A 24,590-nucleotide genomic window follows, 5' to 3' on the forward strand; every position below is an offset into this window, starting at 1 on the left:
ATTTATTAATGATAGTATTATTTTCCATAGAAACAACTGTAAACCTGCTTTTGCCCACTCTGTATTACTGAGTAGATTGACTATTACATAGTTTTGCAGATTTTCATTGGTAAAGGTTCTTAAGTGAAAATGTTGGGGTAAAAAGAGTAAAAGCACCTAAAATGTGGAGAAATGCAGTTCTCTGTATTTAAATTATTGTGCATGTCATGCTTATTATGAATTTAGACTTCTTTTTTTCAAAATGAAGTATCCCAAGGTAGATATGTTTATATCTGACTGAAATTATACTTTGAATGGCCGCTAACATTTTTAGTTCCTGTGTAAGAGAAAATACTAAATGATCCTATTTTTTATGGCCTTGTTCTTTAAAAGTTACTGATGAGTCATAAACTTAGTTTAAATACATATAAATGTTTCATTTCAGAATTTTATCTTGTTCTTTCAGAAGTCTTATGCAAAGGAATAAATAACAGATTTCCTTTATAAGGCCATGTTTTTCAACACTATTTTTTAGATCTTTGGTAATTTTGGGTTTTGCTTGTCAGTATCCTTTAACCTGTGTTTTACATGCCATTGTATATTTCTCTATTGCCCTTCCACTAGGATTTGGAACTAGCTCTGGTTTTGGATGCAGCACCACAGGGGCCTCCACATTTGGATTTGGAACAACAAATAAACCCTCAGGAAGTCTTAGTGCAGGTTTGTGTGTTTCAGCCTGAATTTCAGACAAACTTAAAGGTGCAAAGTATTTAATTTAAAAGTATAAGTATTGTTATTTCCATATCCAGAGAAAATCCCTGATTTAGTTTTTAACCCCTGGATGAAGCACGTAGTAGCATTATCTCATAGACTAAATGTCAGATTTATAAATTATTTCTAACAACACTTAGTAGTTTGATAAAATAAATAATTATATCCCCTATTAACTAAGCAGATTCCTTTGAATCCCAAAACTAGCTTCAACGTTAAATAATTTTCTTCATTAATATAAAAATGAACCCATTGTGCTTAAGTTTTAACCCAGTTTTTATCATTCATTCAGGAGAATGATTTCTTTTCCAAAGAGATGTTCTTTAGTTATCACGTCCCATGTTACAATTGAGTTCTTTTTTAGTTTTTGAAATAGGTATAATCTTTTGACTCTTCCAGTAGAAAATTCCAAATTCCATTACTTTTGCATTTTTGCTGTAGTTGTAAATAATGACTTTTTTAAATGTGCAAAGCTTAGGGATAAGAAGTATGTCTAATGAGCTGGGATGGGAGTGAAGGATAGAAAACTGTACTTGAACAGTGATTAAAATTTAAAAAAAGTATGTCTAAAATAATGATGTAGTACCAATTAAATTGTGTTAATTGAGGGGATTTGAAGGAAATTCTGTTTAATATTAAATAGTATTTAAAATCAACAGTTCCAGTAGAGTAAGATAGTAGAATTTCAGTGGTATCAGAATTATAATATAAAATGTTAATATTAACTAGGCAGTAATATTACTTAATCTTAGTTACACCAGGGCTCTTACTATAAAATTAAAACAGTAGGTACTATTCTTCAGTGTATACCTTGTTCTCAAATTGTGGGTTGTGGTTTTCTTGGAGAACTTAAAATTGCAAAGTTGTGAAAGTATCTTCAACCTGTTGATAAAATGTTTCTGGATGGGAGAGGAGGAAGGCACCTTGGCATGCTGAATTCTCAGCAAAGTGCCTGGCAACTGAAGTCTTCGAGAAGTTTCAGTTATTTGTGCTAAAGTCTCTGTTTTGGCCTCGATCACTAAACTTATCTCTGATGGTGCCACTAAGTTGTTTGCTAAATTATTTTCCTATAAAATTGCATGTGAGGAATTTAGGACCAGAAGATACTTAACTGTTTTTATAGATTACATATTCTTGTAGCTAGAAATTTACCTCTCATCCCCATTTTTTTATATTCGTTTTTGTGACTTCTGATATGAATATTCTTTTCCTTAAACATAAGGCTTTGGCAGCTCAAGTACATCTGGGTTTAACTTCAGCAATCCTGGCATCACGGCATCAGCTGGTTTGACATTTGGGGTGTCCAATCCTGCCTCTGCAGGTTTTGGAACAGGAGGACAGCTCCTTCAGTTGAAGAAACCTCCAGCTGGAAACAAAAGAGGAAAAAGATAAACATATAGGTTGATGTGTTGAGATAATCCATTGCAGCATTGTTTATTCTGAGTCTATTTTTCTAAAATTGATGCAGTAATTAAATTGCATCCCAGGAGATTTCTAAAGTTTTGATATTTTTCCCTGCTCGGGGATTTGAACTTTGTTCTAATTTGCCATGCTAAACATCTTTTTTCTTGTGAATTTGAACCCCAGTTGTATATTTTTCTTTATTTTGATTCTCAATGTAAGAAATGCTCTGATTACATCACTGGTTGGTAAAACCTACTATTTAACCTAGTGTTAACAGCAACGTTTTTGTTGATACAGTTTACATTATTTGAATATATGCACATGTGTTTCTTATACAGATGATATGAACTCTAGGGCCTGTATTAGAATCAGTTGGTTTCTTGATAAAGGTCTTTTGAACTACACTGCAGGGCATCTTGTGAATATGTATATAAATATATACGGAATAATACACACAATTGTGTGTGCATATAAAATATATATTTACAGACCTACAACTTTTGCCTCAGACTGTTTCCCTTTTCTAAGGGTATTCCCTTTTTCACCCTTGCAGCTTCAAGTCCTCAGTGCTTGTAGAATGATGAGCTAGAGGTACCAGGTTATTGCAGTTATGTGCTTGAAGACTTAGTGAAATGGTTCCTGTTGTAAATATTTGACCTACTCAACTGTGTTGCCCCTAGTTGTCTTCATTTTTGTTTTTCACCTTCACCTTCAACAGCTGCTGTAAGTGAGGAATACTGTAAAACTCGTTGACCAGGTTTTAACAAAGGTTACTATCCTTCATGTCCTCATATTGCCTGTATGAGATGTTTTTTCATATCTGAGATGAACCTTCAAGAACGTGTTTGAACTCCATACTGGTGTTCTGGGGGCAAAGAGCTTTAAGCCAAATTGATTCTATGCAGGTGAAGGATGCACTATGACTTTGGTGGAAACTTTTCTAGCTATTCCAATACAGAGTTCTTTCTTATAGGGCTATTGATACACCAAATGGAGTGGCTCATCAGCCTCTTAATGTCTTAAGTGCTTAATTTGGAATAGAGAGACAATATATTTTAAGACAAAGTATTTGTAGCAACTATAAACTATCCACTGTTTTAACAGAGTTCCAGTAATAACACATAGGCGTGTCAGGTTGCACCTGTGTAATACTTGTATTAGTACCAGTGACGTGAAGTGGGTGAAAAAGAGAGCCCTTGGAAAGAGAACTGCCTTAGCCATGATTTCAAACAGAAACCATTAGGTAGATGTATGTATCTTTCAAGTACAGTTTTCAGATGGGATGTGAACATGAAATTTCATTGAAAATAGTTTAATTTTTTTATATAGAAGCTTTTGTACATAATGTGCATCAAGTGAATGTTTTCAGAAGCGCTTCACCGAGGCACCTTTTCCCTAAAATAGGTATTGCATAATACATGTGTGCGTGCACACACATGCACCATCAGTGTGTTAGGTTTGGTTATAAAGGTATTGTTGAATCCATTTTATTTATCTGCTTATAGCAATGATTGGCTTTTTGGAATTGAATTTTTCGCACCTTGATGCATTAAAATACAGAAAATGCTTTGTTCTGAGCTCTAAAGCTGTTTTTATTTTTGCACACTTCTCTAATACTACAGTTCCCAGAACTAGATTTTGGGGAAGGGTAGTAAAACCTGTGATTTTGTGTTTTGAATTACTGTCAGAATTAAATACACAATTACAACAAGCTTTTTTTTAAAGACATTGCATTGTATTGCAAAAATCTGAATATTTATATTTCTTGTTTTTTCTTTATATATTTTACATTTTAAAATGTTGAACCACTGGAAATTTGTAACAGATCAATTTGTGATAGAACTTTAAATGTGTTGTCATTGTCTTCATTGTCTTCACTTTGTCCAGAGCCTATTATTAAGTAAACAATAAAATTTATTGTGTCAGTTGCTTTGAATCTTTATAGATGTTAGTAGTTCTTAATATGTAATTTTCTAATTATTGCTCTTTTATTCCTTTGGTTGGTTTTCAGTGTTTTCACTGGTTTATACATCTTGCTTAAAAAAATAAACTAAAGACTGAACACAAGACAGTAAGTTTGAGTAAAAAGTAAAATTCCCCCTCAACTCCTAGGCCCTAATCCCACTTGCTTCCCCAGAGTATTCACTCTTAATGGTTTGGTGTATATCTTTTTAGAACCTTTTTAAAAACATGGGTTTTTTTTTCCAACATATGAATATGAATGTTTATTCCAATGTTTCTTTTCTCTAATTTTCTCATATTTTCTCATGTTCTCTTAGATCTTTTTTCTTTTTAACAAATGGGTTAAAAATCTATGTATTCTGTGACTTACTTTTTTTCCCCTTTAATGATATATCCTCGACATCTTTTTATGGCATTCCCTGCAGATTTACTCTTTACGTGCTGTTCAGTAGCATGGATGAACAGTGATTTGTTCCAACTAATACTTGTTGGTGGGCAGTTAGGTTCTTGCCAGTATTTCAGTATTATAGAAAAAGCTGCAATGAATAACCTTTTGCATGGTTCTTTGTGCTTATGTTTAATGTTGCTTTGGGATTGATTCTAGAAGAGGAGTTGCTGAAGGGGGGCACACAAATTCTATGTTTTAATGTCAGATTGCCTTCCAAAAATGCTATCAAAATATACACTTATGCAGTTTGTATGAGTACCCATTTCCCAGCAATCTCTAAATGTTGATATTATCAATCTTAATAAGTACTTGTGAGGTGAGCTCTCTAATATATAAACATTCTCCACTTCCATGTTAATATCCTTTGTCCATTTTTATACCAGGTTATTTGAGAAGGTTTTAAAGAAAATGATTTATAGATCTCTGTAGATAATGGATGTTAATATTTTTTCTTGTGAGATAGGATGGACTCGAATCTGCTAGTTTCAGAACCCTGTCTTGACCCTGTAAGATCTTGGGCTATTTACTCAACTTTCCTAGACCTCAGCTTTATCATCTGAAAAGGGGATAATAAAGATGGTGGACGATTGGGTAGCGTAAGCCCCTGACGCTTTACAAGCAGTTACTGTTCCTGCTCTGATAACCTACTCCTTTAGTTATGGAGGCTGGATGCTGTAGGGAAAGCCAGCCTACCTTATTATTTTATTCTGCGTGTGTGGGGTTGGGACAGGGAGGAGAAGATGGCTATTCTAGGACACTTATCCTTTAAGATGAACTTTAATACCTTCCTTGTCAGGTTTGTGGGTGTTTGTTTTTTTCCCTTAAAATCCTATTGGGATTTTGGTTAGGTTTATACAAATATGTTTCATCTGGGAAGAATTGACATCTAATATATACAGCATGATATATGCATTTATTGGGTCTTTTATTCTTTTAGCAAGGTTTAACAGTGTTTTTTAGGTTCTTGATTGTTTTTCCTAACCGGCATCTTGTTTTATTTCTGAGTGGTTGGTACAGTTTTATTCATAGTATTACAAATGCAGGTTAACTGTTCTTTTTTCCATAATATAGTAAGCCCAAGTAATGTCCTACCTATCTCAAATACTATTTTTTGAAACAAGGAAATTTGAATAGTTCCTTTAGAAGTACTGTAATGGGATTTGTGTGTGAAATACTCTATTTGAAAGGTCTGTCACAGGATGTTACTTTGACACCCCCTTCCTCCATGCCGTGCCCCACTCTCTCACTGTGAATAAGCCTGGCTGCTCTGCACTGTTTGGATCACACATCACAAGGTTGTTGCTAAGGAGACACAACCCTGGGACTCGCTAACACTGGGCCAGTATCCTAGAAAAGCTAAGATGAGGGCCTAACTTAAATCTCATTCACAAAGTCATCTTTGCCTATCAGTGTATCACCCATTTACAGAGTGTGTAGTCTGTTCTGGGCACCACCCTCAGAACTTCATAAACTTGACCTTGTTTAATCTCAATATTACCCTCTAAAGCAGATGGGTAAAGCAATTTATTTGATGTCACATGGCTGTTAAGCCATGGAGTTGAGGATTGCACGTTGATTTTCATGTATAATTCGTAAAGACACTAAAGATAATGTGACTATATTAAAATGGGGAGATTATGAGTATATAATAGACTGTAGATCAAGGCAAGGTAAGGTAAGTAACAAAGGGCTGTGGGACTTAAGGGAGAATAATACCTAGGATGTAAAGAATGAAGAAGCAAGGGCCAGACCTTTTCCCACTATCCCTGTGAAGGAGGTTCATAGAGAAAAGCTAGTCATCCCAGCATGGAGGGTGGTCTGCCCACCTTGGAAAGGGTAGGGGGAGCAATTCTGGCTAATTGAATCTTAGAAACTGTAAGAAGTTTAATGAGAAAGCCTTTTCAGGATAGCTTACCTGACTCCTGTAACTCAAAAGAGCACCCTGTTCTTAAAGTAAATGAGATTAGATTGACCTTTTGCTGTACAGACAGATGAATCTCAACTGGCCCAAGTAAACCATGGAAATGGAGGCAAGAAGCTTAAGCTGTTACTGAAAGGCTGCAGATAGAAGAATAGGGATTACTGGAAAAACTGGTCATGGCCCGGATTGTTTTTGTTTTTCCTCCTCAAATCTAATTCACTTTTTCTCTTCTACGCCATCTCTTAATAATAATAAAGAAAAAAACCCCACAAGGTTACAGTACTGAAAAGTGAACTATAGATTTAACTGGCAGAGAACTTTTGTCATCCCCACCCCACCCTCTTTGAATCCCAAAGTAGCAAGCTAGTTTAATTCGGTGAACATTTGCTAATATTTGCTGTGTGCAAGTCACTCATGGGAGCACAGGAGGATATAAATGTGGGTAGTTAACAGAACTAAGGAGAGGCCAGGGCCTTTGGTACTAATTCCTTTTATACAAATGAGAAAAAAGAGGCATGGAGAAGTTAAATAACTTTTTTTTTTTTGGTTCTGAGCTTTTATTTGTTGGGAAGTTTTTCCAAGATATTTTGGTGATTATGCTATAATCACTAAAATATTGGGACTATAATCACTAAAATAGGACTATAGTGATTATAGTCCCATTTGTTTTCTCCTCTTTATCCCCCTCCACTTTGCACTCCCCATACTAGCAGCATTCCCTGCTTCCCCTCCTCCCTTAGTTCATGTCCATGGGTTGTACATACAAGTTCTTCAGCTTTTCCATTTCCAATACTATTCTTAACCTCCATCTGTCTGTTTTGTACCTGCCATTTATGCTTATTCCTTGTACCTTTCCCCCATTCTCCCCCCACCCTTCCCTACTGATAACACTCCATGTGATCTCCATTACTATGATTCTGTTCCTATTCTACTTGTTTGCTTAGGTTTTTTGTTGCGGTGGTGGTGGTTTGTTTTTAGGTTCAGTTGATAGTTGTGAGTTTGTTGTCATTTTACTGTTTATAGTTTTGATCTTTTTCTTAGATAAGTCCCTTTAACATTTCATATAATAATGGCTTGGTGAAGATGAACTCCTTTAACTTGACCTTATCTGGGAAGCACAGTATTTGCCCTTCCATTCTAAATGATAGCTTTGCTGGATAGAGTCATCTTGGATGTAGGTCCTTGCCTTTCATGACTTGGAATACTTCTTTACAGGCCGTTGCCTGCAAGGTCTTTTTTGAGAAATCAGCTGATGGTCTTATGGACACTCCTTTGTAGGTAACTGTCTCCTTTCCTCTTGATGCTTTTAACATTCTTTCCTTTAATCTTTGGCAATTAATTATGATGTGTCTTGGTGTGTTACTACTGAGGTGCAACTTCTTTGGGACTTTCTGAGCTTCCTGGACCTGCATGTCTATTTCCTTTACCAGATTGGGGAAGTTGTTCAAATAAGCTTCAATTTCTTGCTCTTCCTCCTCACCTCCTGGTACCCTTATGATTCAGATGTGGGTATGTTTAAAGTTGCCCCAGAGGTTCCTAAGCCTCTGCTCATTTTTTTTTTAATTCTTGTTTCTTCATTCTTTCTGGTTGAATGTTTATGCCTACTTTCTGATCCAAATCATTGATTTGAGTGCTGGTTCCTTCCCTTCACTGTTTGTTCCCTATATATTTTTCTTTATTTCACTTTGTGTAGCCTTCACTTCTTCCTTTATTTTGTGTCCATACTCAGTCACTTCTGGGAGCATCCTGATTACCAATATTTTGAACTCCGCATCTGATATGTTGGCTATCTGGTCACTAAATTACCAAGTGGATGGGCAAAAATTCAAACCCAGGCAATCTTCCTAAAGCCTAGGCTTTTAACTCTGACTGCATGCAAATTATTGGGTTGGCCAAAATCTCCATTCAGTTTCTTTTTACTAAAGACATTTTTTTTTCATTTTCTGCAATAACTTTATTGATTCGGATATTTTGAGTATGACAGCTATTTCCCACTATTGGCTTCTAGTGGATATAGGCCAGGGGTGCTGCTAAACATCTCCCAATGCATAAGACAGCCCCACAGTAAGGAATTATTTGGCCAAAATATCAATAGTACCAAGAAAATTTGCAAACCACTTTTGATGTGTTCCATCGGTCACAGCACCTTCTCCATACACTACACAATTTTTTGTGTGTTCCATTTGCATTTTTTACCTTTCTTAAAATAAAGCACAAAACCCAAAAATGTTGCATATCTTATTCCATCTTCAGTATTAAAATGGCTACACAAAAATTCACCTATTTGGTAATATTTTTAAAGGCATGGTGATATGACAGCTGTTACAATATAATCCAACAAAATAATTTCGAATGAAATTTGAGATAACTAAGCACTACTAGAGCCATCATATGGAAAAAACTGAAAGCACTTTTGGCCAACCCAGTGATATAAGGTGGGATTTCTTATTGAGTGATAGCATAAAAATATAAAGAAAATCCTTGAGAATGTAGAGGAATAGGTGGCTTTGAGCAATGAGTATGAATAGGATTTGTTTTTATAAAGTATTTACAATTTGAATTTACAGAATCACCTATTTGATGAACAATAATCCTGAGTTTGAGCAACATGAAGGGATAAAATTAAAAGTAATGACTACACCCACTCTCCAAAGGAAAGTTCTTAGGTTTCTTTATCTTGATTCATACTATTTTTCCTTCGTTAGTTTTCATAGCTGTATAGTATATAGGCCCACATTCTATTTAACTAGTCCCTTGTGGTAAATATTTACTTTTTATTTTTTTGCTATTGGAAATTTAGTAGGATAGGTGAAAATGGTATACAGTTTTGACATGTCTCTGCTTAGAGTGTTTGAACATTTTCATATAAGTATTGGCCATCTTTTTCTAACAGTTAATCTTACACCTCTGTTTCTGATCTTTTGTTTTTGTTGTACAGAAATTTAATTTTTTTATATATTAGTCTTTTTTAATGAGCTGGGAATGAGTGGGAACTCAATGGGAGTGAAAAAGAGAGTAAGATATTTTATATTTTACAGTTTATGAAGTCTTTTTTATTTATTAAATCATTAAAATTTCATGCCCTGGCCTGGGTAGCTCAGTTGGTTAGAAGTTTGTCCTGATATGCCAAGGCTATGGGTTCAATCTCTGGTCAGGGCACATAGAATAATCAACCAATGAATACATAAATAAGTTGAACAACAATTTGATGTCTCTCTCTCTCCCTCTCTCTCTAAAAATCAGTAAAAAAAAAAGTGAAACTTTATGATTGTTTGAAGATGTCTGTAAAAGATTCAGCTGGGTGGCTAGAGTCTGATTGTAATTAGTAGTAATTACAATTAGAACTGAAACTATTACACATACCACTTTACCAAGTGCTTTTGTAATGGAGTAAAATCCACTGGGTCTGACTCCATCTTGTTCAAACCTTATTCCCATGGCCTTCTGGTTAGTAGCTTCTGGTTAGTCCCGTCTACAGATGTGTTAATCATTAGAGGAATGCTGCTTGCTTCTTGAGTTTTACAGAAACAGCCCTGCCCATTTTCCCTTTTCTTGACATAAAAGAAGCCAGAACTTTGTACTTTTTTGAAATAGATTTGAGAAAGCATCTTCTTTGATGCTTTCTCAGTCAATGAACCTTTCCTTAGTCCAAACTAACATTTTGAGTTTTGGCCTTTTGAAGTGTTGGGCACGTAGACTTTGGACCAGTAAAAATTTGGTGAGCCAGCCAGGAGATGGTGTCCTTGGGCAGGCCAGCCCCAGCTGGGGTTTGCCTCCATCAGTTCTGAGCAGCTGCCAAGGCCTCTTGCCCTGAGTGTGTGGGAGGATTGCCTTGGGCCACAGCTTGTTTGGTATAAGGAAACGTCTTTGGACTTTTGTCTATCACTTTTTATTTTTTTGTTGTTGGGGGGATAAGTTGCTCCCATGTGTGCAGCCAGGAATCCTTCTCCTCTAGCTGAGCTTCCTCTCAGAACAAAGCCATTTGCATTTTAGGACCTTCCATTTGAGAATAGGACCAAGATTATTGGAATCCATCCTTTCTGTCTGGGCTTTCTCTTCCTTGGGACAAAGCCATCTGCATTTTGGAGGTCTTCTGACAGCAAGATTATTGGACTCTACCCATTCTTGTGTCTGCAAATCAACTCGATTTGAAAGTAGGGTAAGTCACCCCTGCGTGTATAATCAGGAACTCTGTTCCCTCCATTTGGGCTTTTCCCTTGCGGTAAGCCAATTTGTTTTGCATTTGTTTGGAGTACCATGTTGGAGAGGGGAATGAATAATTATAGGACTTGTACCCAATTTGTGATTGGGTTCATTTGCATTCATTATTCATTTGAATTTGAAATTTGTAATCTGAAGTTTGGTTAGGAGAATACACAATTTATTGTCTTTCATGTGTATCATTTGTGTGTTGACCTGAGGCTTCTCCCTCCCCTCACCCCTTCCCCCCACATGTTCTGATGCAGGTGTGTGGCAGGGTGCCATCTTGTGCTTTGGCCACATCACAGTGCCCCTCTTCCTTCAGATTTGCCACTTTAAATTTAGGCACTTTGAAGCTGCTCTTTTTACTCTCTGAGTTTCTGACTTTATTGTGCATACTAGCTTCTGTTGTTTATTGACAAATCCACCTTAAGGGGCACCCTTGAAGGAGAGGATCTCAGGCCTTTCACAGAAAACGGAATCCATTCTTTGACTGATTATAAATTAATTTTAAAACAGCTTTAAAGGAATTCCTACAGCATGCAAAGCTTTGGTCATCTAAACAAAATACCTCTCTGAGTTTTGCATTGTAGTCAGAACATAAAAGCTAGCATTTTAAAATAAAAGCTATGTTATATGTGTGTTTATTTGTATGTTTGTGTGTGTTGGTATGTATATAACATATTTGTACCACTGAATGGTATTGCTAACTTGTAATATTAAAATGTCTTAAACAAACAAGTACTTTATGAGAATTCTCAAAAATATAACAGAAACTAACCCAAACGCTTTTCAGAATCGCATGATCTAGGAAATGTTTGCTCTTAAAGTTGGTTTTGAGTTTGTTTTGGTTAAATAGACATATCTTTAGGATCATCAGTGTTAAATAACACTTCTGTTCTGCCAGGTTCTTTTAATAACCCCTTTCTCTGTTGTATCAATCCAAGTTCTCTTAAGAACACCCAGGACAACCCCACTGCCAATGAAAATTCAGTCAGAATGTCTTATGAAATCAAAAGGAGATGTTCTCCTGTACTGGCCAAAGGTATATCCCCAAAGTCAGAACACACACACAAACAGATCCCAAGTTACTGACTGGAAGACAATTAACAAAAATCAGTAAAGCACAACTCACTTCTGTGCATCTTTGTCTTTACTTACTTTTATTTCTAACATTCTACCTGCCTTAAACCATCTCCTTTAGACATAAAATTCATTAGCTTTCTTTAAATTTATTCAACTGACTCAAAAGGGAAGCTCCCCAATATTGTGACTATGTGCCTGGCTATCAGAAAGATGGTTTTGAGCCAATCTTCCTCATGGGGAGTGGGAACCCATAAACACATGATTAGAAATCCTTAAATAACTTTAAGAACAATAAATAGCCAATGAGACCACTCAAGCCATAGTTTGTCAAAAGTAGGCCTTAGTCTCTCTGGCTTAAGTTGTATTTGATAATTGAATTGCTTTGGATTATGTTCTAGCTGAATAGGTAATATCTGTACACTGGTCATGTGTTGCTCAGGAGCTGTAGACCAGGACATCAAAATACTAGTACTGCAGGATGACAATACCCAACCAGGCACATGTAAATATTTGCAATTAGATACGAGACAGTTCCATTCCTTAAACCCTAGGTTTACACCCCTAATCAGCATCTTTGGGCTCTTTAACAGTTCTCTACCTTGTATGGGTGGATGATGGTTATTGCCAAGGCAGGTAGAAAGTGAATTAGGCTGATAACAGTATGAGGCTTCTTACTGAGGCTTAGGAACTGCTGCAAAGGAAGTTCCCCTGGCTGTGTCAGGTAAGGCAATGGCATGGCCTGGTGCCTTAGCACCAGAGCTGATAGTGTCGAGTACTGTTCAGTGCTTCTTGAGATATTGAACCAGGGGAGGGTACAGTTGAATGGGGGTTGGACTGGTAACTTCTCCCAAGTTGGACAGGATGCATCTTTCCAGAGAGTGAAACGTGTTCCAGCCAGCTAAAGTGATCCCTGTTGATCCTGTTGAAGTCCAGGCTCTGTGGACAGGAACAACTCCAGGAGCACTGATAGGCTCTTTCGGTCCTTTAAAGTTTAATCTGAAGGTTCCTTAGGAGGGTTCCCGCAAAGCAGATTTAAAGGTAGCGACATGGTTAGTTACTTATTCTTGCTACACTTACACATATAATCAGGCCAAGTTTATTGAAACTAGACATATTTTGCAGGAAATTAGTCTTAATTTGGCTATCTTTGGTAAAAATGGGGGTGATTTTAGAGAGAAAATTGTTTCAATAGGAACTATAATACACCTTTGTGTATAGTAGAAACTAGTGCTATCCATTGTCTTTTTTGAGTTTTGTTTTCTACTTGTAAACTGGACTGGATCCCGAAATCTTCTAGTGACTTGGAATCACTGAGAACTAAAACCGCCCTTTCCTTGAGCCTCACAATTAGAAACTGCAGATGGATGACGTGGCATAAATTTCAGAGATAGCCACAACAGCTCATGCTTAAACCACCTCAGGGACTGATGCTGTGTAAGCCACACAGAAAGTTTACCTGAGTACCTGATGACGTCATCAGAGACATTTCAAACTACAGAAGATGTTTCTGGCTTACAAACTCAGAAACTGGTTTACAATTTTCTCTGATCATTAACCTTTACTTTTTTGTTATCAAATGCTGGTGTTAGTTAACCTGTATAGTGTACAGTTTGGCTCATTTGACTGCCTAGTCTCTGTAAGACTTCAACAGCCACCATAGAGCCCTTGGCGTGTGGGCCCTTAGACAATAGAAATGCTTTAGGTGACTTGTTAGCTGAAGTAGGAAGTGTTTGTACAGTGGCCATCTCATCATGCTTTGGGTCCTGGGGGACAATGACAAAAGTTACTCTTTATTCTTTGTTTCGTATTAGGGTACAGGTATCCTGGTCTGCTGCTACTTCTACCATTGCCGTGGTCTCTGCTTATGAATTTAACACTCAGAATGCCCCCTCTAAAGTTTGGGAAACATTGTGGAAGAGGTGGGCGTGACACTGTAAGAGCCGGATAAGAGGGGCACACTGGACACACAACTCTGACTCCATCTTAAAAGTTAATCCTCCCTTTTAGCTGAACCTGCAGATTGAGGAATGAGAAACAGAAATGGGGGGATTGCTTGATCTCTCTCTCTGACTCCATCTTGTTCAAGCCTGCCTGTTCCCAGGGCCTTCAGGCTAACAGCTCCTGGTCATGAGTGTGTATGTTCATGATACACCATATTTTGCTGTGTATAATGCACACCCACTTTTTTGTGTGCATTATACATGGGATTGTTAGGCTATTATACCCATGGTATGTCATCATTATACCCATGGATAATGTGCATCCTTATTTCCCCCTCAAAAATTTGAGCAAAAAAGCACTCATTATACCTGGCAAAATATGGTAGTCTTTCCTATAAGTCAGCTTTTGGTCCCCACTTGGATTGGCTGGTCCAGGCCTTAAGAACCGAAAGTGCCGAGTGGCCTGTATGACCACCAGTCCTACAGGTGACACCGGCACCCAGAAATAATGGAGCTAATACAGGTGACTGCTATTCACTAGGATCTTACTAATGCAGGTTCACTTGGCTTTTGTTACTGCAGATTTAATCCAAATCTATACTAACCCAATAACAATACTAATCACTCAGAAACGGTCAGTAATAACATTACATGAGAGAACTGGGGGATAAGGAATTCCAGTCCCAGAGTCTCAGTCTGCAGGTCTGGGACACAGCACGGTGGGCAAGGGAGTCGTCAGTGTCTTGCAAGGAAGGATCTCCGGAGCCAGGGGGGAGCAGGGAAGGTGAAGTCCTCAGTCCAGCAGGACAGAGCTTCCAGTGACTGATGCCAAGGGAGATCAGCATGGCGTAGGGCAGCATCTTGGTGTGTGTGGCTCAGCTGTCTCAGCAGTGGTCTGGAGCCTGCCTCAGTTATACCTCGAAAGTGGTGCACTCCACCCTTCTGGGTTTCTTGATAAGTGTCTTGGCACCCCTGATGACAAGTGGGGAATTTGCTCAGGAGCTTGTCTGTGGGTGGTCCTGCTCTATGGACATGGCTGTTCCGGTCACGTGTGCAGATATCCTAGGTGTGTCTCCTTGCCAGATGTGTCCAGCATGACTTAGGTAGTTTCCCTCTTGAACCAAAGTGTCATGGCTGACTGCCAGTCTCTTGGTTGACATGAGTGACTCCATTTTGTTTTATATACTTTATACTGTCTCGGCTGGACCAATGCCATTTACTGTTCCTGCTTTCCACACTCCTGCTTAGTCCTGCACGTAGATGTGCTAGTCATTAGAAGAATTCTGCTTGCATCTTGAGTTTTACAGAAACAGCCCCTCCCTTTTCCTCTTTCCTTAACATAAAAGAAGCCTGAATTCCATACATTTTTGAGGTAGAGCTGAAGGTTACATCTCTTCTCAGTTGATGCTTTCTCAAGTCAGTAAACCCTCCTTACTCCAAACTCAGACATGTTGAATTTTCACTTCTTGTAGCATCAGGCACACAGACTTTGGACCTAGAACACTTTGAGAGTTGTAGAGCTCTTGAACGTTGCAGTAACATTAAGGTAGGTGATGTGACCTTTTTCTTTTACAAGTGAATAATTTATCCAGAGTTATACAAGTGCTAAGTGATGATGCAAAGACTCGATTCTAATATCTGAGGTGTCATCTAGAGAAACCTTCACTTTCAGCTCAGTGTCATTTTCAAATTTAATTCTGGTGCCTTCTGTGTTGTTAAAAATGGAGAAGGCAGAAGAAAAGTTAAATTACTATGACCAATGAGGGTTTTTTTTTCATTTCTTTAAAAATATGTTTCTCGTAAGTAGATGTGAGGACTTGATTCAAGGACAGCTCTTAAATAACACAAACAATTAGTTCTGTTATTGAACTATATGTCTATAGTACCACTTTGAAAACTGAAATAAACTCTTTTAACTGGACATACTAGACCAAGCTCTTGTTAGATGTAATGATTTTCTTTTAAAATAACCTTTAGAGAACTTCCTAAAAAACTACCATTTTTAGATTCCTGATATAGATTGAGTCTGTATGATGTGTTGTGTGTGTGTGTACAGATATAATTAAAATTGCATTTATATACAAATGAAACTGACAATATAGCGTTAAGAGCTATCCCTTTTTTTAATGACATATAAATATTTAAAGATCCATTTTATGTTTGTCTATTGATGCTTTGCCCCTAATTGACTTAATTTAGTCCAGTGAATTTATTACTCTTGAAAATAGCAGAATTGTTTTCATTTTTTAATTCTTTTTATAAAAAATAAGAGTTAAAAGAGTAATATGTTTCTATAAGGTTTGTCACAAAAGCAGCAGTCTTTCTTTTTTTCTCCATTTCAGATCGACAGTTGTCACCTATCATTAATCAATGCTTTTGATCAATTCTGTTCTCAGTCCCACTTTGACTCCTAGTTGCAGAAATGCAAATAGTTTCCTTCTCAGTTTTCTCCACTATAAGTTTAAAATTAAGCTTTCTTGATAGGCCAAGTCAGTTACTTTTTCATTCCAATTTCTAAAATTGCATTGTCATTACCTCTTTTCATATCCTCATTGTCTTTGTGGTTTTAGGCCATCTTTTAAGTTTTAAAATCTTTTTATGGTAATTTTGTTGGAAATTCTTTTCATTTTTTTTTCTCTTTTAGAAGTTCTAATTGGTTCTTTAAAAATTATACCTGGTAACTTTTTGATAATCTCCTAATCCTTATTTATACTTCTCTAAGCCTTATTTAACATATTTTATATTTGTCATTTATAAATCCAACAGCTAAAGTCAGTAGGGTCTGATTTTGCTATTTTATTTTTCTGTTCACTTGCTCATTGTGGCTTGTCTTTCTCTTTGTGTATTTTGTGACCCTTATTTGTGAGCTCTTCTTGGATAGGACTTTATCTTTGGGAATTCTTTGTGGCCGAAGATGTATTCCTTCAGAGAGGGTTTACATTTGCTGCTTCTGTCAGGCACCTGAGAGTACTGGCGACCCAGGTCCACTGTAAGATAACATTGCACTCTGAGGAATTTTCAGACCACATATGTAGTGTAAACTGAAACCATAGTCCCTTCTGAGAGACAGCTCTACATAATGAATTCTCAGAGCAGAATTTTCTTTCCCTTCAGAGAGCCAAGTCTACAACGGGTAAGTTTTCTTTGTCAGACTCTTCCTTTCCTTCCCTCCTTCCCTCCTTACCCCCCTTCCTTCCCTCCCTTGCTTCTTTATGGTAATTATGTTGACAAAGGGGTGGCAAACTATGGCCTGTGGGCCAAATCCAGCCTATTTCCTATTTTTGTAAATAAAGGTTTGTGGGAACACAGCCATACCCATATTTTTACCTAGTGTCTATCTACTCCTTCTCTACAATAAAAGAGTTAAGTAGTTGGGACAGAGACCACATGGCCTGTAAAACCTAAAACAATCCCAGCCTTGTGGCCCCTTAGAGAAAAAGTTTGCTGAGTTCTAGTATAGTCCTTTGGTATCCCTGTTCTCTAAGGGATTCTGTGATCTCCTTACCTTGCATGGCTTGTATTACTTAAGATACAGGGCAAAGCTGCTCCTTTATTAAAAGACCTCAAAATACAGTGGGTTAAGCAAGGTAGCTTATTTCTCTTTCACATAATGGTCCAAGTAGTTCAGTGCGCTCAGAGGCCCGGGCTCCTTACAGTGCTCTGTCCTTCTGGGAGTAATGTCCTTGTCTACATGATGCAATGTACAGGGTGGGGCAAAAGTAGGGTTACAGTTATGAGTACACAGAATGGAGTTTATTCTTTATTAGTATTTATGTGCTATTTTCCATATGAGCACCTGTAAACCTACTTTTGCCCTGCCCTGTATTTGCATTCCAGCCCATGAGAAAAAGGTGAGAGTGGAGGGAAGAACACCTCTTTTCCTGTTAAGTTACATATGTTACTTCTGCTACCATCACATTGGCCAAAACCTAGTCACAGAGCTGCACGTGAGGCCAGGAAAGGTCTTTTAGGAGGTGGTCATAAACTTAGCTAAAACTCCTATTGGTGAAGAAGGGGGGAATGTTCACTGGGGGTCTTCCAGGAGACGGCCATCAGCTCCTGGCCCTTGCGCTTTGCCTCCTAATCAGCTGCTAAACCTGGATCACTGGCAGTTCCCAGCCTCAGTGCTCCCCCTTCCTCAAGCTTTCATTGCATTTTTGGCTTCTAGGAATTTACCTACCTGCCTTGCTAGCGCATCTATGAGTTTAACAGGTGTTTTGAAACACCAATTGTATCCATCATTTTTCAGGTGTTTTATCATGGGAGTGCATTTTAGAAGAACTAATCCAAATATAGTTTTAAATAGAAAGACTTTACTTAATTTGTATGGGTATGATTCTATTGCATTTATCTTAGTCCTGATGTGATGTAAACTGATCTAGTTTGCATCTGATCCCAGCAGTGATTGTTTTGTTCTTTTACCATGACCCAGGTTATATCATCCTTTCTTTAGAATCACTATACTCACTTAGCTTTAACTTTACTTTAGCTTTCACTTTAGCTCTGTTTCTGGTGTTCCTTTCTAACTTTATGTTCAGAGGTTGTAACTGGAGGGCTGCAACTTGATCTGTTTAGCCTACAGGAAGTTTGCTGCTTTTTGAAAATCAGATTTTACATAACACCCCAAATATTTTACTTCTGAAAAGTCAGTGGGTAGACCTGGTGGCAGGACATCAGCTTCCCCCACCTCCTCTGAGCTGCCCCTTTCAGAGGTGTCCTTTACCCTCCAGTCTATCCCATTTCCCACCATTCTGTACTGTCTCTTCCACACGCATAATTTTGCTTGTTGAATAACCTGCCACACCAATTTCATCATTCGCTGCACTTCACACTGGCTTGTCAATTCCCCTCCCCCTCTTTAACTATCACAGGACTCCTGTGTACACCTTCCTTCTCTAGGGTTAAGACTACTCTAGTGAGGTGGGGGAGATATTTTCTTCGTTTTCCAGTCGGGAAAACCAACTCACAGAGCCAGGCTTCTGGCCTTCCCTGTTCACACAGATGTTACAATGGTTATTCTGCTCACAAATTTAGGAAAGAAAACGTGGGTAGTTCCTCAATGCTGCAGAAAGCCTCTGCGATCAGTCATTACCAGATTGGAGCTCTGCAGTGCCGGACAGCTACCAGCAGGGGGCAGGAGAGATGATTTTCCTCCTTCCTGAGGGCTAGTTAACAATTTCTTGCATTGTTATTCAACTATGTTTTCTGACCTGCAATTTTATGGCTTGAAGTTCTATTAGGGGTCTTGTTTTTGTGTATGTCTTACTCTTTTTTAGGCACATTTATAACAAAGAATGATTCTGATTAGTGTTTATATCTTATTAATGTATTAGCTGGGGGGAAAAAGATTGGTCTAAAGAACAATGTTCTTTTACATAACTTAGCCAAAAATAGCAATGTGCCGACTAACCATTTATTCTTTTTCATCTCAGAAAGAATTCCTTCTGCTCCTACACACCGTTTTATGTGCCATTGGTTTAGAATTAGTGATTCTCTGCTTTTAAAATCCTGTGCTCTCTGATAATAGCAAATGTATTTAGTAAGCACCTGTTTGAAGCCACGCAGGAGTGTTTGCTAAACCATCCTGCCGTGTTCCAGAATCAGTGCATTGATTTGTGCTGTCCATGACGGTGGGCCCTTGCTATATTCGAGGACTTGCCATATGGCTAGTGTGGCTGAGAAACTAAACTTTCACATTTCCTTTGAATTGATTTAAAATTTAATTTTAAAACTGACATTTGATTCAAGTATTTGGCAACATTTTCAAAAGATTTTATTTATTTATTTTAGAGAGTGGAAAGGAGGGAGAACAAGAGGGAGGGAAACACACTCAATCCACCAAGCCACACCAGCCAGGGCCAAATATTAGACAATATTTAAGTGTGTTTGGAACAATTTGGATACATGTGTTTGCTTTTTCAACTGTAAATTTTATGAAATTTAAATTCAGGTCAAGCCGTTCCAAGGCAAATTTATTATCCAAATTGAGAAGCATTTAGGTACAAAATTCACTCCAGATTTTGAAGACTTGGTATAAGAAAAACAATGTAAAATATTTCATTAATATTTTTATATTTATTGCATGTTGAAATGATTAGATATTTGGTTAAATAAAACATGTTACCAGTGTTAATTTTACATGTTATTTGTTTTAATGTGGCCAGGATAAAATTTAAAATATATATTGCTTTACATTTGTGGGATGCTGTTGCTTCAGATGGTACTACCGATGTGGTCCTGAGTCCACATGTGGCTTGTCATACACCTAAAAGAGAAATAAATTACAGACATTTAACTCACTTCCTTATTAAATCTCTGTCAATTGTTCTAACAGCTGCCTCGCTGGTATCCCTGTTTTCATCCTTCCCACCCTTGACCATAATTGGAATTCTTACACTTACCATCTCAAGATGCAGACAGGATTATGGGAAGCCCATATTCTTTGGTGTTTTTTATTCCCAACTCCTTAGCATAATATAAAAGTCCTCTCATGGCCTAGTCTCTACTTTCACCAGCTTGCTCTTCTGAAACCCTCACACACTAAGGCCATTCCAGAATGCTGTGTTCTTTTCTCCCACTTTGCTTTTACACACACCATGTCTTGTCTGGGAGAAATGTTAGCCTTTCAGCACCCTCTTTCCTCCCTCTTCCCCATCTTCTCCAGCAAATCATCAGCTGGATATTCTCCATGTCTTCTGTCTGGTTAGTCTTTGGACTTGAGAATCCAGGTTTGCCACACTGTATTTTTGCCACTAGACAGTATATTCATCTCCTACATTAGATTGCATAATACCAGGATAGGAGCCCTGTCTTGTTTTTTGTTTTGTTTTGTTTATCCTCAATACTTAGCATCTAATTTGACTCCATAAATAGCTAAGAATTAAATAATTAATGCAGTAGGAAAGGGGCTAATTCAGTGATTCATTGTTAACCTTTTCCATATGGGTATTAGAATGGGCTGCTAGGATTAGAATCTCTGCTGCATCACATATTAGGTGTATGATCTTGGCCAAGTTGTTTAACATCTTTGTGTGTTGTTAATAAAAGAGGAATAATAACACCTATCTCACAGGGTGATTGTGAAGATTAAAATGAGTTAACATGTAAGATACTTAAGTATCTGCTTGGTGCAAGCTAAGCATGCAATAAATATTAACTTATAATTGTCAAAATATGGTTCCAATTATTTTTCCTTTCTTCCTTAGGTGAGAAGTCACAGGTTTTAACAGGATTTCGAAAACCCAGTGTTACAGAAACCAATGAAATAGGAAGAAAAATCCTGTTCTGAACAATCACTGAATCATCCAATATTTACTTGACAAGGAACTTCTGATGATCATTTTGTGAATCTCATTAGTTAAGAACAGAACTATAAGTATTAGAGTGAGAGTGGTCATCGTTTTTAGAATTCAGGAAAGACAACATGGCCTTGATGTTTAAGGATAATCTAATGGGTCATATACTATATACCAAGAGTGTTTAAAATAATTGGAAAGTAGGCCATTAATTCAATGTGTATGAGGAATTGTGGAAAATTCACATGTGGAATAGAAAAAGCTGATAAAAAATACAACTGACCAAGTATAGTGAATTAAATATTTAACTTGAATTATGCAACTCATTCTTTTTGAAAAAAAGCTTTATTGAGATATAACTTATATACCATACAGTTCACCCATTTGGAAAGTACATTTAATAGTTTTACTGTATTCACAAAGTTGTGCAATATCACAATCTAACTTTAGAGCATTTTTGTCACCCCAAAAGAAGTCCCACACACATTAGCAGTCATTCCCCATTCGCCACCACCACCTCAAGTCCTAGGTAGCCACTAATCTACTCTGCTTCTATATATTTATCTGTTCTGGATGCTTCATATAAATGACTGGCTTCTTTCATAAATCAGCATAATGTTTTCAGGGGTCATCATGTGATAGGATATATCAGTACTTCATTCCTTCTTATCACTGAATGATATTCATTTTGTCGTTATAACACATCTTATCCTTTCATAAGTTGGTGGACATTCAGGTTTCCACTTTTTAGCGATTATGCCATGAATATTCATGTACATGTGTTTATGTGGACATATGCTTTCAATTCTCTTGAGTATACACCTAGGATAAGAATTGCTGTTCACATAGTAATGCTGTATTTATCATTTTGAGGAACTGCCAGACTTTTCTAGCTGCCTCATTTTACATTTCTCCAGCAAAGTATGAAGTTTCCAACACCCTCATATCCTGTCTTTTTATTTTTTTAAAGATTTTATTTATTTATTTTTAGAGAGAGGGCAAGGAAGAGAGAAAGAAAGGTAGAGAAACATCGATGTGTGGTTACCTCTCATGTGCCCCCTACTGGGGACCTGTCCTGCAACCCAGGCACGTTCCCTGACTGGAGTCAAACTAGCAACCCTTTGGTTTGCAGGCTGGCGCTCAATCCACTGAGCCACACCAGCCAGGGCTGTCTGTCTTTTTTATTATAGCCATCCTAATGGGTTTGAAGTGGTAGCTCACTGCGGCTTTTTTTTTTTAGATTTTATTTATTTACTTTTAGAGAGGCAAGGAAGGGAGATAGAGAGAGAGAGAGAAACATCAATGTGCGGTTGCTGGGGGTCATGGCCTGCAACCCAGGCATGTACCCTGGCTGGGAATTGAACCGGTGACACTTTGGTTCGCAGCCCGCGCTCACTCCACTGAGCTACGCCAGCCAGGGCCACTCACTGCGGCTTTGATTTGCATCTCTCTAATGACTAATAATGTTGAACATCTTTTCATATGCTTATTGGCCATTTGTATATTATGCATTTTATTCTTATGATGAATACACTATCCCTATGTTTATTCTATTAACAAATATTTGCTGAGCAACTATTATGAGTCAGACACCTTTCTAAATGTTGGAATAGGTAAGAGAACACAGGAAACAAAAATTTCAGCTATCGTGGAACATATTCTAGTTGGGGGACACAGACAATAAAGAAAAGTTAAACATATAGAAATGTTAAGTGGTGATAGGTGCTGTGGAAAGAAAACAGAAAAGGGATAGAGACAGCTGGGGTGGGATGGGGGGTGGGGCGAGACTTTCCATTGTCAATAAAGTAGCTAGAGAAAGCCTCACCAAGATGACATTTTATTAAAGAGAGAAGGTAGGGATAATGGAGGGAGCCATGCAGAGACATTGACAAAGCAGGTGGAGAGAATAGCACAAGTCTCAAGGTAGGAGGATTCATTAGCTCATTCAAAGAGTATCAGTGTGGCTGGAATGAAGAGAAGAAGGAAAGTAGGCGGAGATGAGACTCTCATAGAGTTGCAATGAGATCAGATTGTTTAGGGCATTACAGGCTGTCAGAAGGGTGTTGGCTTTCACTATGAATGGGATGCTAAGTCTCTGGATAATTCATATAAAGGAGTTGCGTGATCTGGCCATCTAATAGGATATTTGGAAGTGCATGTGTATGCCCACTTGTGGGTGATGGGGAATTGGTTGCCACAATGACTGGGGATCATTAACAACTGAACCTAAGAACAAAACAAAGCAAAACTACACTAAACTAAACTAAACTAAACTAAACTAAACTAAACACTAAGCAAACAACTAGAATAGGAACATGACAGAAATGGAGATGTAGGGTCATTAGTGGGAAGGGGAGGGAGGAAAATGTACAGAGAATAAGTAGTATAAATGGTAGGTAGAAAATAGGAAGGTTAAGAATAGTATGGGAAATATAGAAGCCAAAGAACTTATATGTATGTACAACCCATGGACATGAATTGAAGGTGGGAATGAGAGTGGGAGGAGGTGTGCAGGGCAGAGGGGAATAAAGAGGGGAAAATGGGACAAATGTAATTGCATAATCAATACAAGATACTAAAAAATAAAATAGTACAAAAATAAAAAAATAAAGATAAAAAGAATAGTATGGGAAATGGAGAAGGCAAAGAACTTATATGTATGACCCATGGACATGAACTAAGAGGGGGATTCCTGGAGGGAATGGAGGTACCAGGTAAAGGAGGGCAAAGAGGGAAAATTGGAACAACTATAATAGCATAATCAGTAACATTTTAAAAAAGTATGGGTTATGTGGTACAATAATAAGTACAGGTATAATAAAATGTCTACAATAATAAACATATATATAAACCACAAAATAAGCATAATAAGTATATATAAGAAATAAAATAAACATATATTATGTCATAATAATAAACACCTGTGGGGGAGCTTTGCCTGCAGAGCACCCCCCCGCCCCACAACCCCAGTGCGGATGAGAATAAGTCTACCAAGATGTGATCTGCTTGGGGAGGAAAGGTGGCCAATCTCTCAAAGAAGAAGGACCAAGAGCCTTTTTCCTAATGAGCTTTTATTGGGTTCACTTTGCACAGGAATACAGGTAAAGCTCATGTCATTGTCAGGCAGTAAAGATCAAACAATAGATAACATACAAAGAACTATGAGGGCTTATTCTGAGTCAGGGTCAGTTAGCTAAAGGGCTATAAAACTTTGGGAAACAAACTTATTTCCTGCTTGGACTGTTATCAGAAAATTGAAGGCATTCTTAGCAAAGCAAGTTTCACAGGATTTTATGTGTTCTTTCTTAGGCCTGATTGCCCCTGGCAACCACCTACTCCTGCCCAGGGCTGCACTGCCCTCTGGCATTGTTTCAGGCTTAAGTCAGGCAGGGGAAGTAAGGTAGCCAAGAGATTAGGAGACTTTTCACAGACAGAATGAGGACTCAGGCTATGTCAAGCTGAAGGGAGAGGGTCCATCATCCCCTTTCTCTGTAGCCCCCCAAGTCCTTCCCTGAGGGCCCCTTCATGACTGTGCCTGTCTTAAGTCATCCCTCCCTTGAGGAATCTTACCTGTCTTTGGCTAA

The 24,590-nt window shown here is 37.8% G+C and overlaps 1 protein-coding gene across 2 annotated transcripts in view; it reads left to right on the forward strand.

Moving 5' to 3' along the window:
- The window catches only part of NUP58 (nucleoporin 58), a 60,484-nt gene extending 39,183 nt beyond the window's left edge, over positions 1-21,301 (forward strand). Inside the window, exons 14-15 of one of the 2 annotated variants that reach the window (XM_045844817.1) lie at positions 604-699; positions 20,917-21,301. In XM_045844817.1, coding sequence (XP_045700773.1) covers positions 604-699; positions 20,917-20,999 — 179 coding nt within the window. In that variant the 3' untranslated portion in view covers positions 21,000-21,301. Of the gene's footprint in view, positions 1-603; positions 700-1,972; positions 4,091-20,916 lie in introns of those variants that run through there. The other variant, XM_045844816.1, reaches the window with a different exon arrangement.
- The last annotated feature ends 3,289 nt before the right edge of the window (positions 21,302-24,590 follow it).

This window comes from Phyllostomus hastatus, unplaced genomic scaffold, assembly GCF_019186645.2.
Source record: "Phyllostomus hastatus isolate PE091 unplaced genomic scaffold, TTU_PhHast_1.1 phas_contig_41, whole genome shotgun sequence".
Classification (NCBI taxonomy): Eukaryota; Metazoa; Chordata; class Mammalia; order Chiroptera; family Phyllostomidae; genus Phyllostomus; species Phyllostomus hastatus.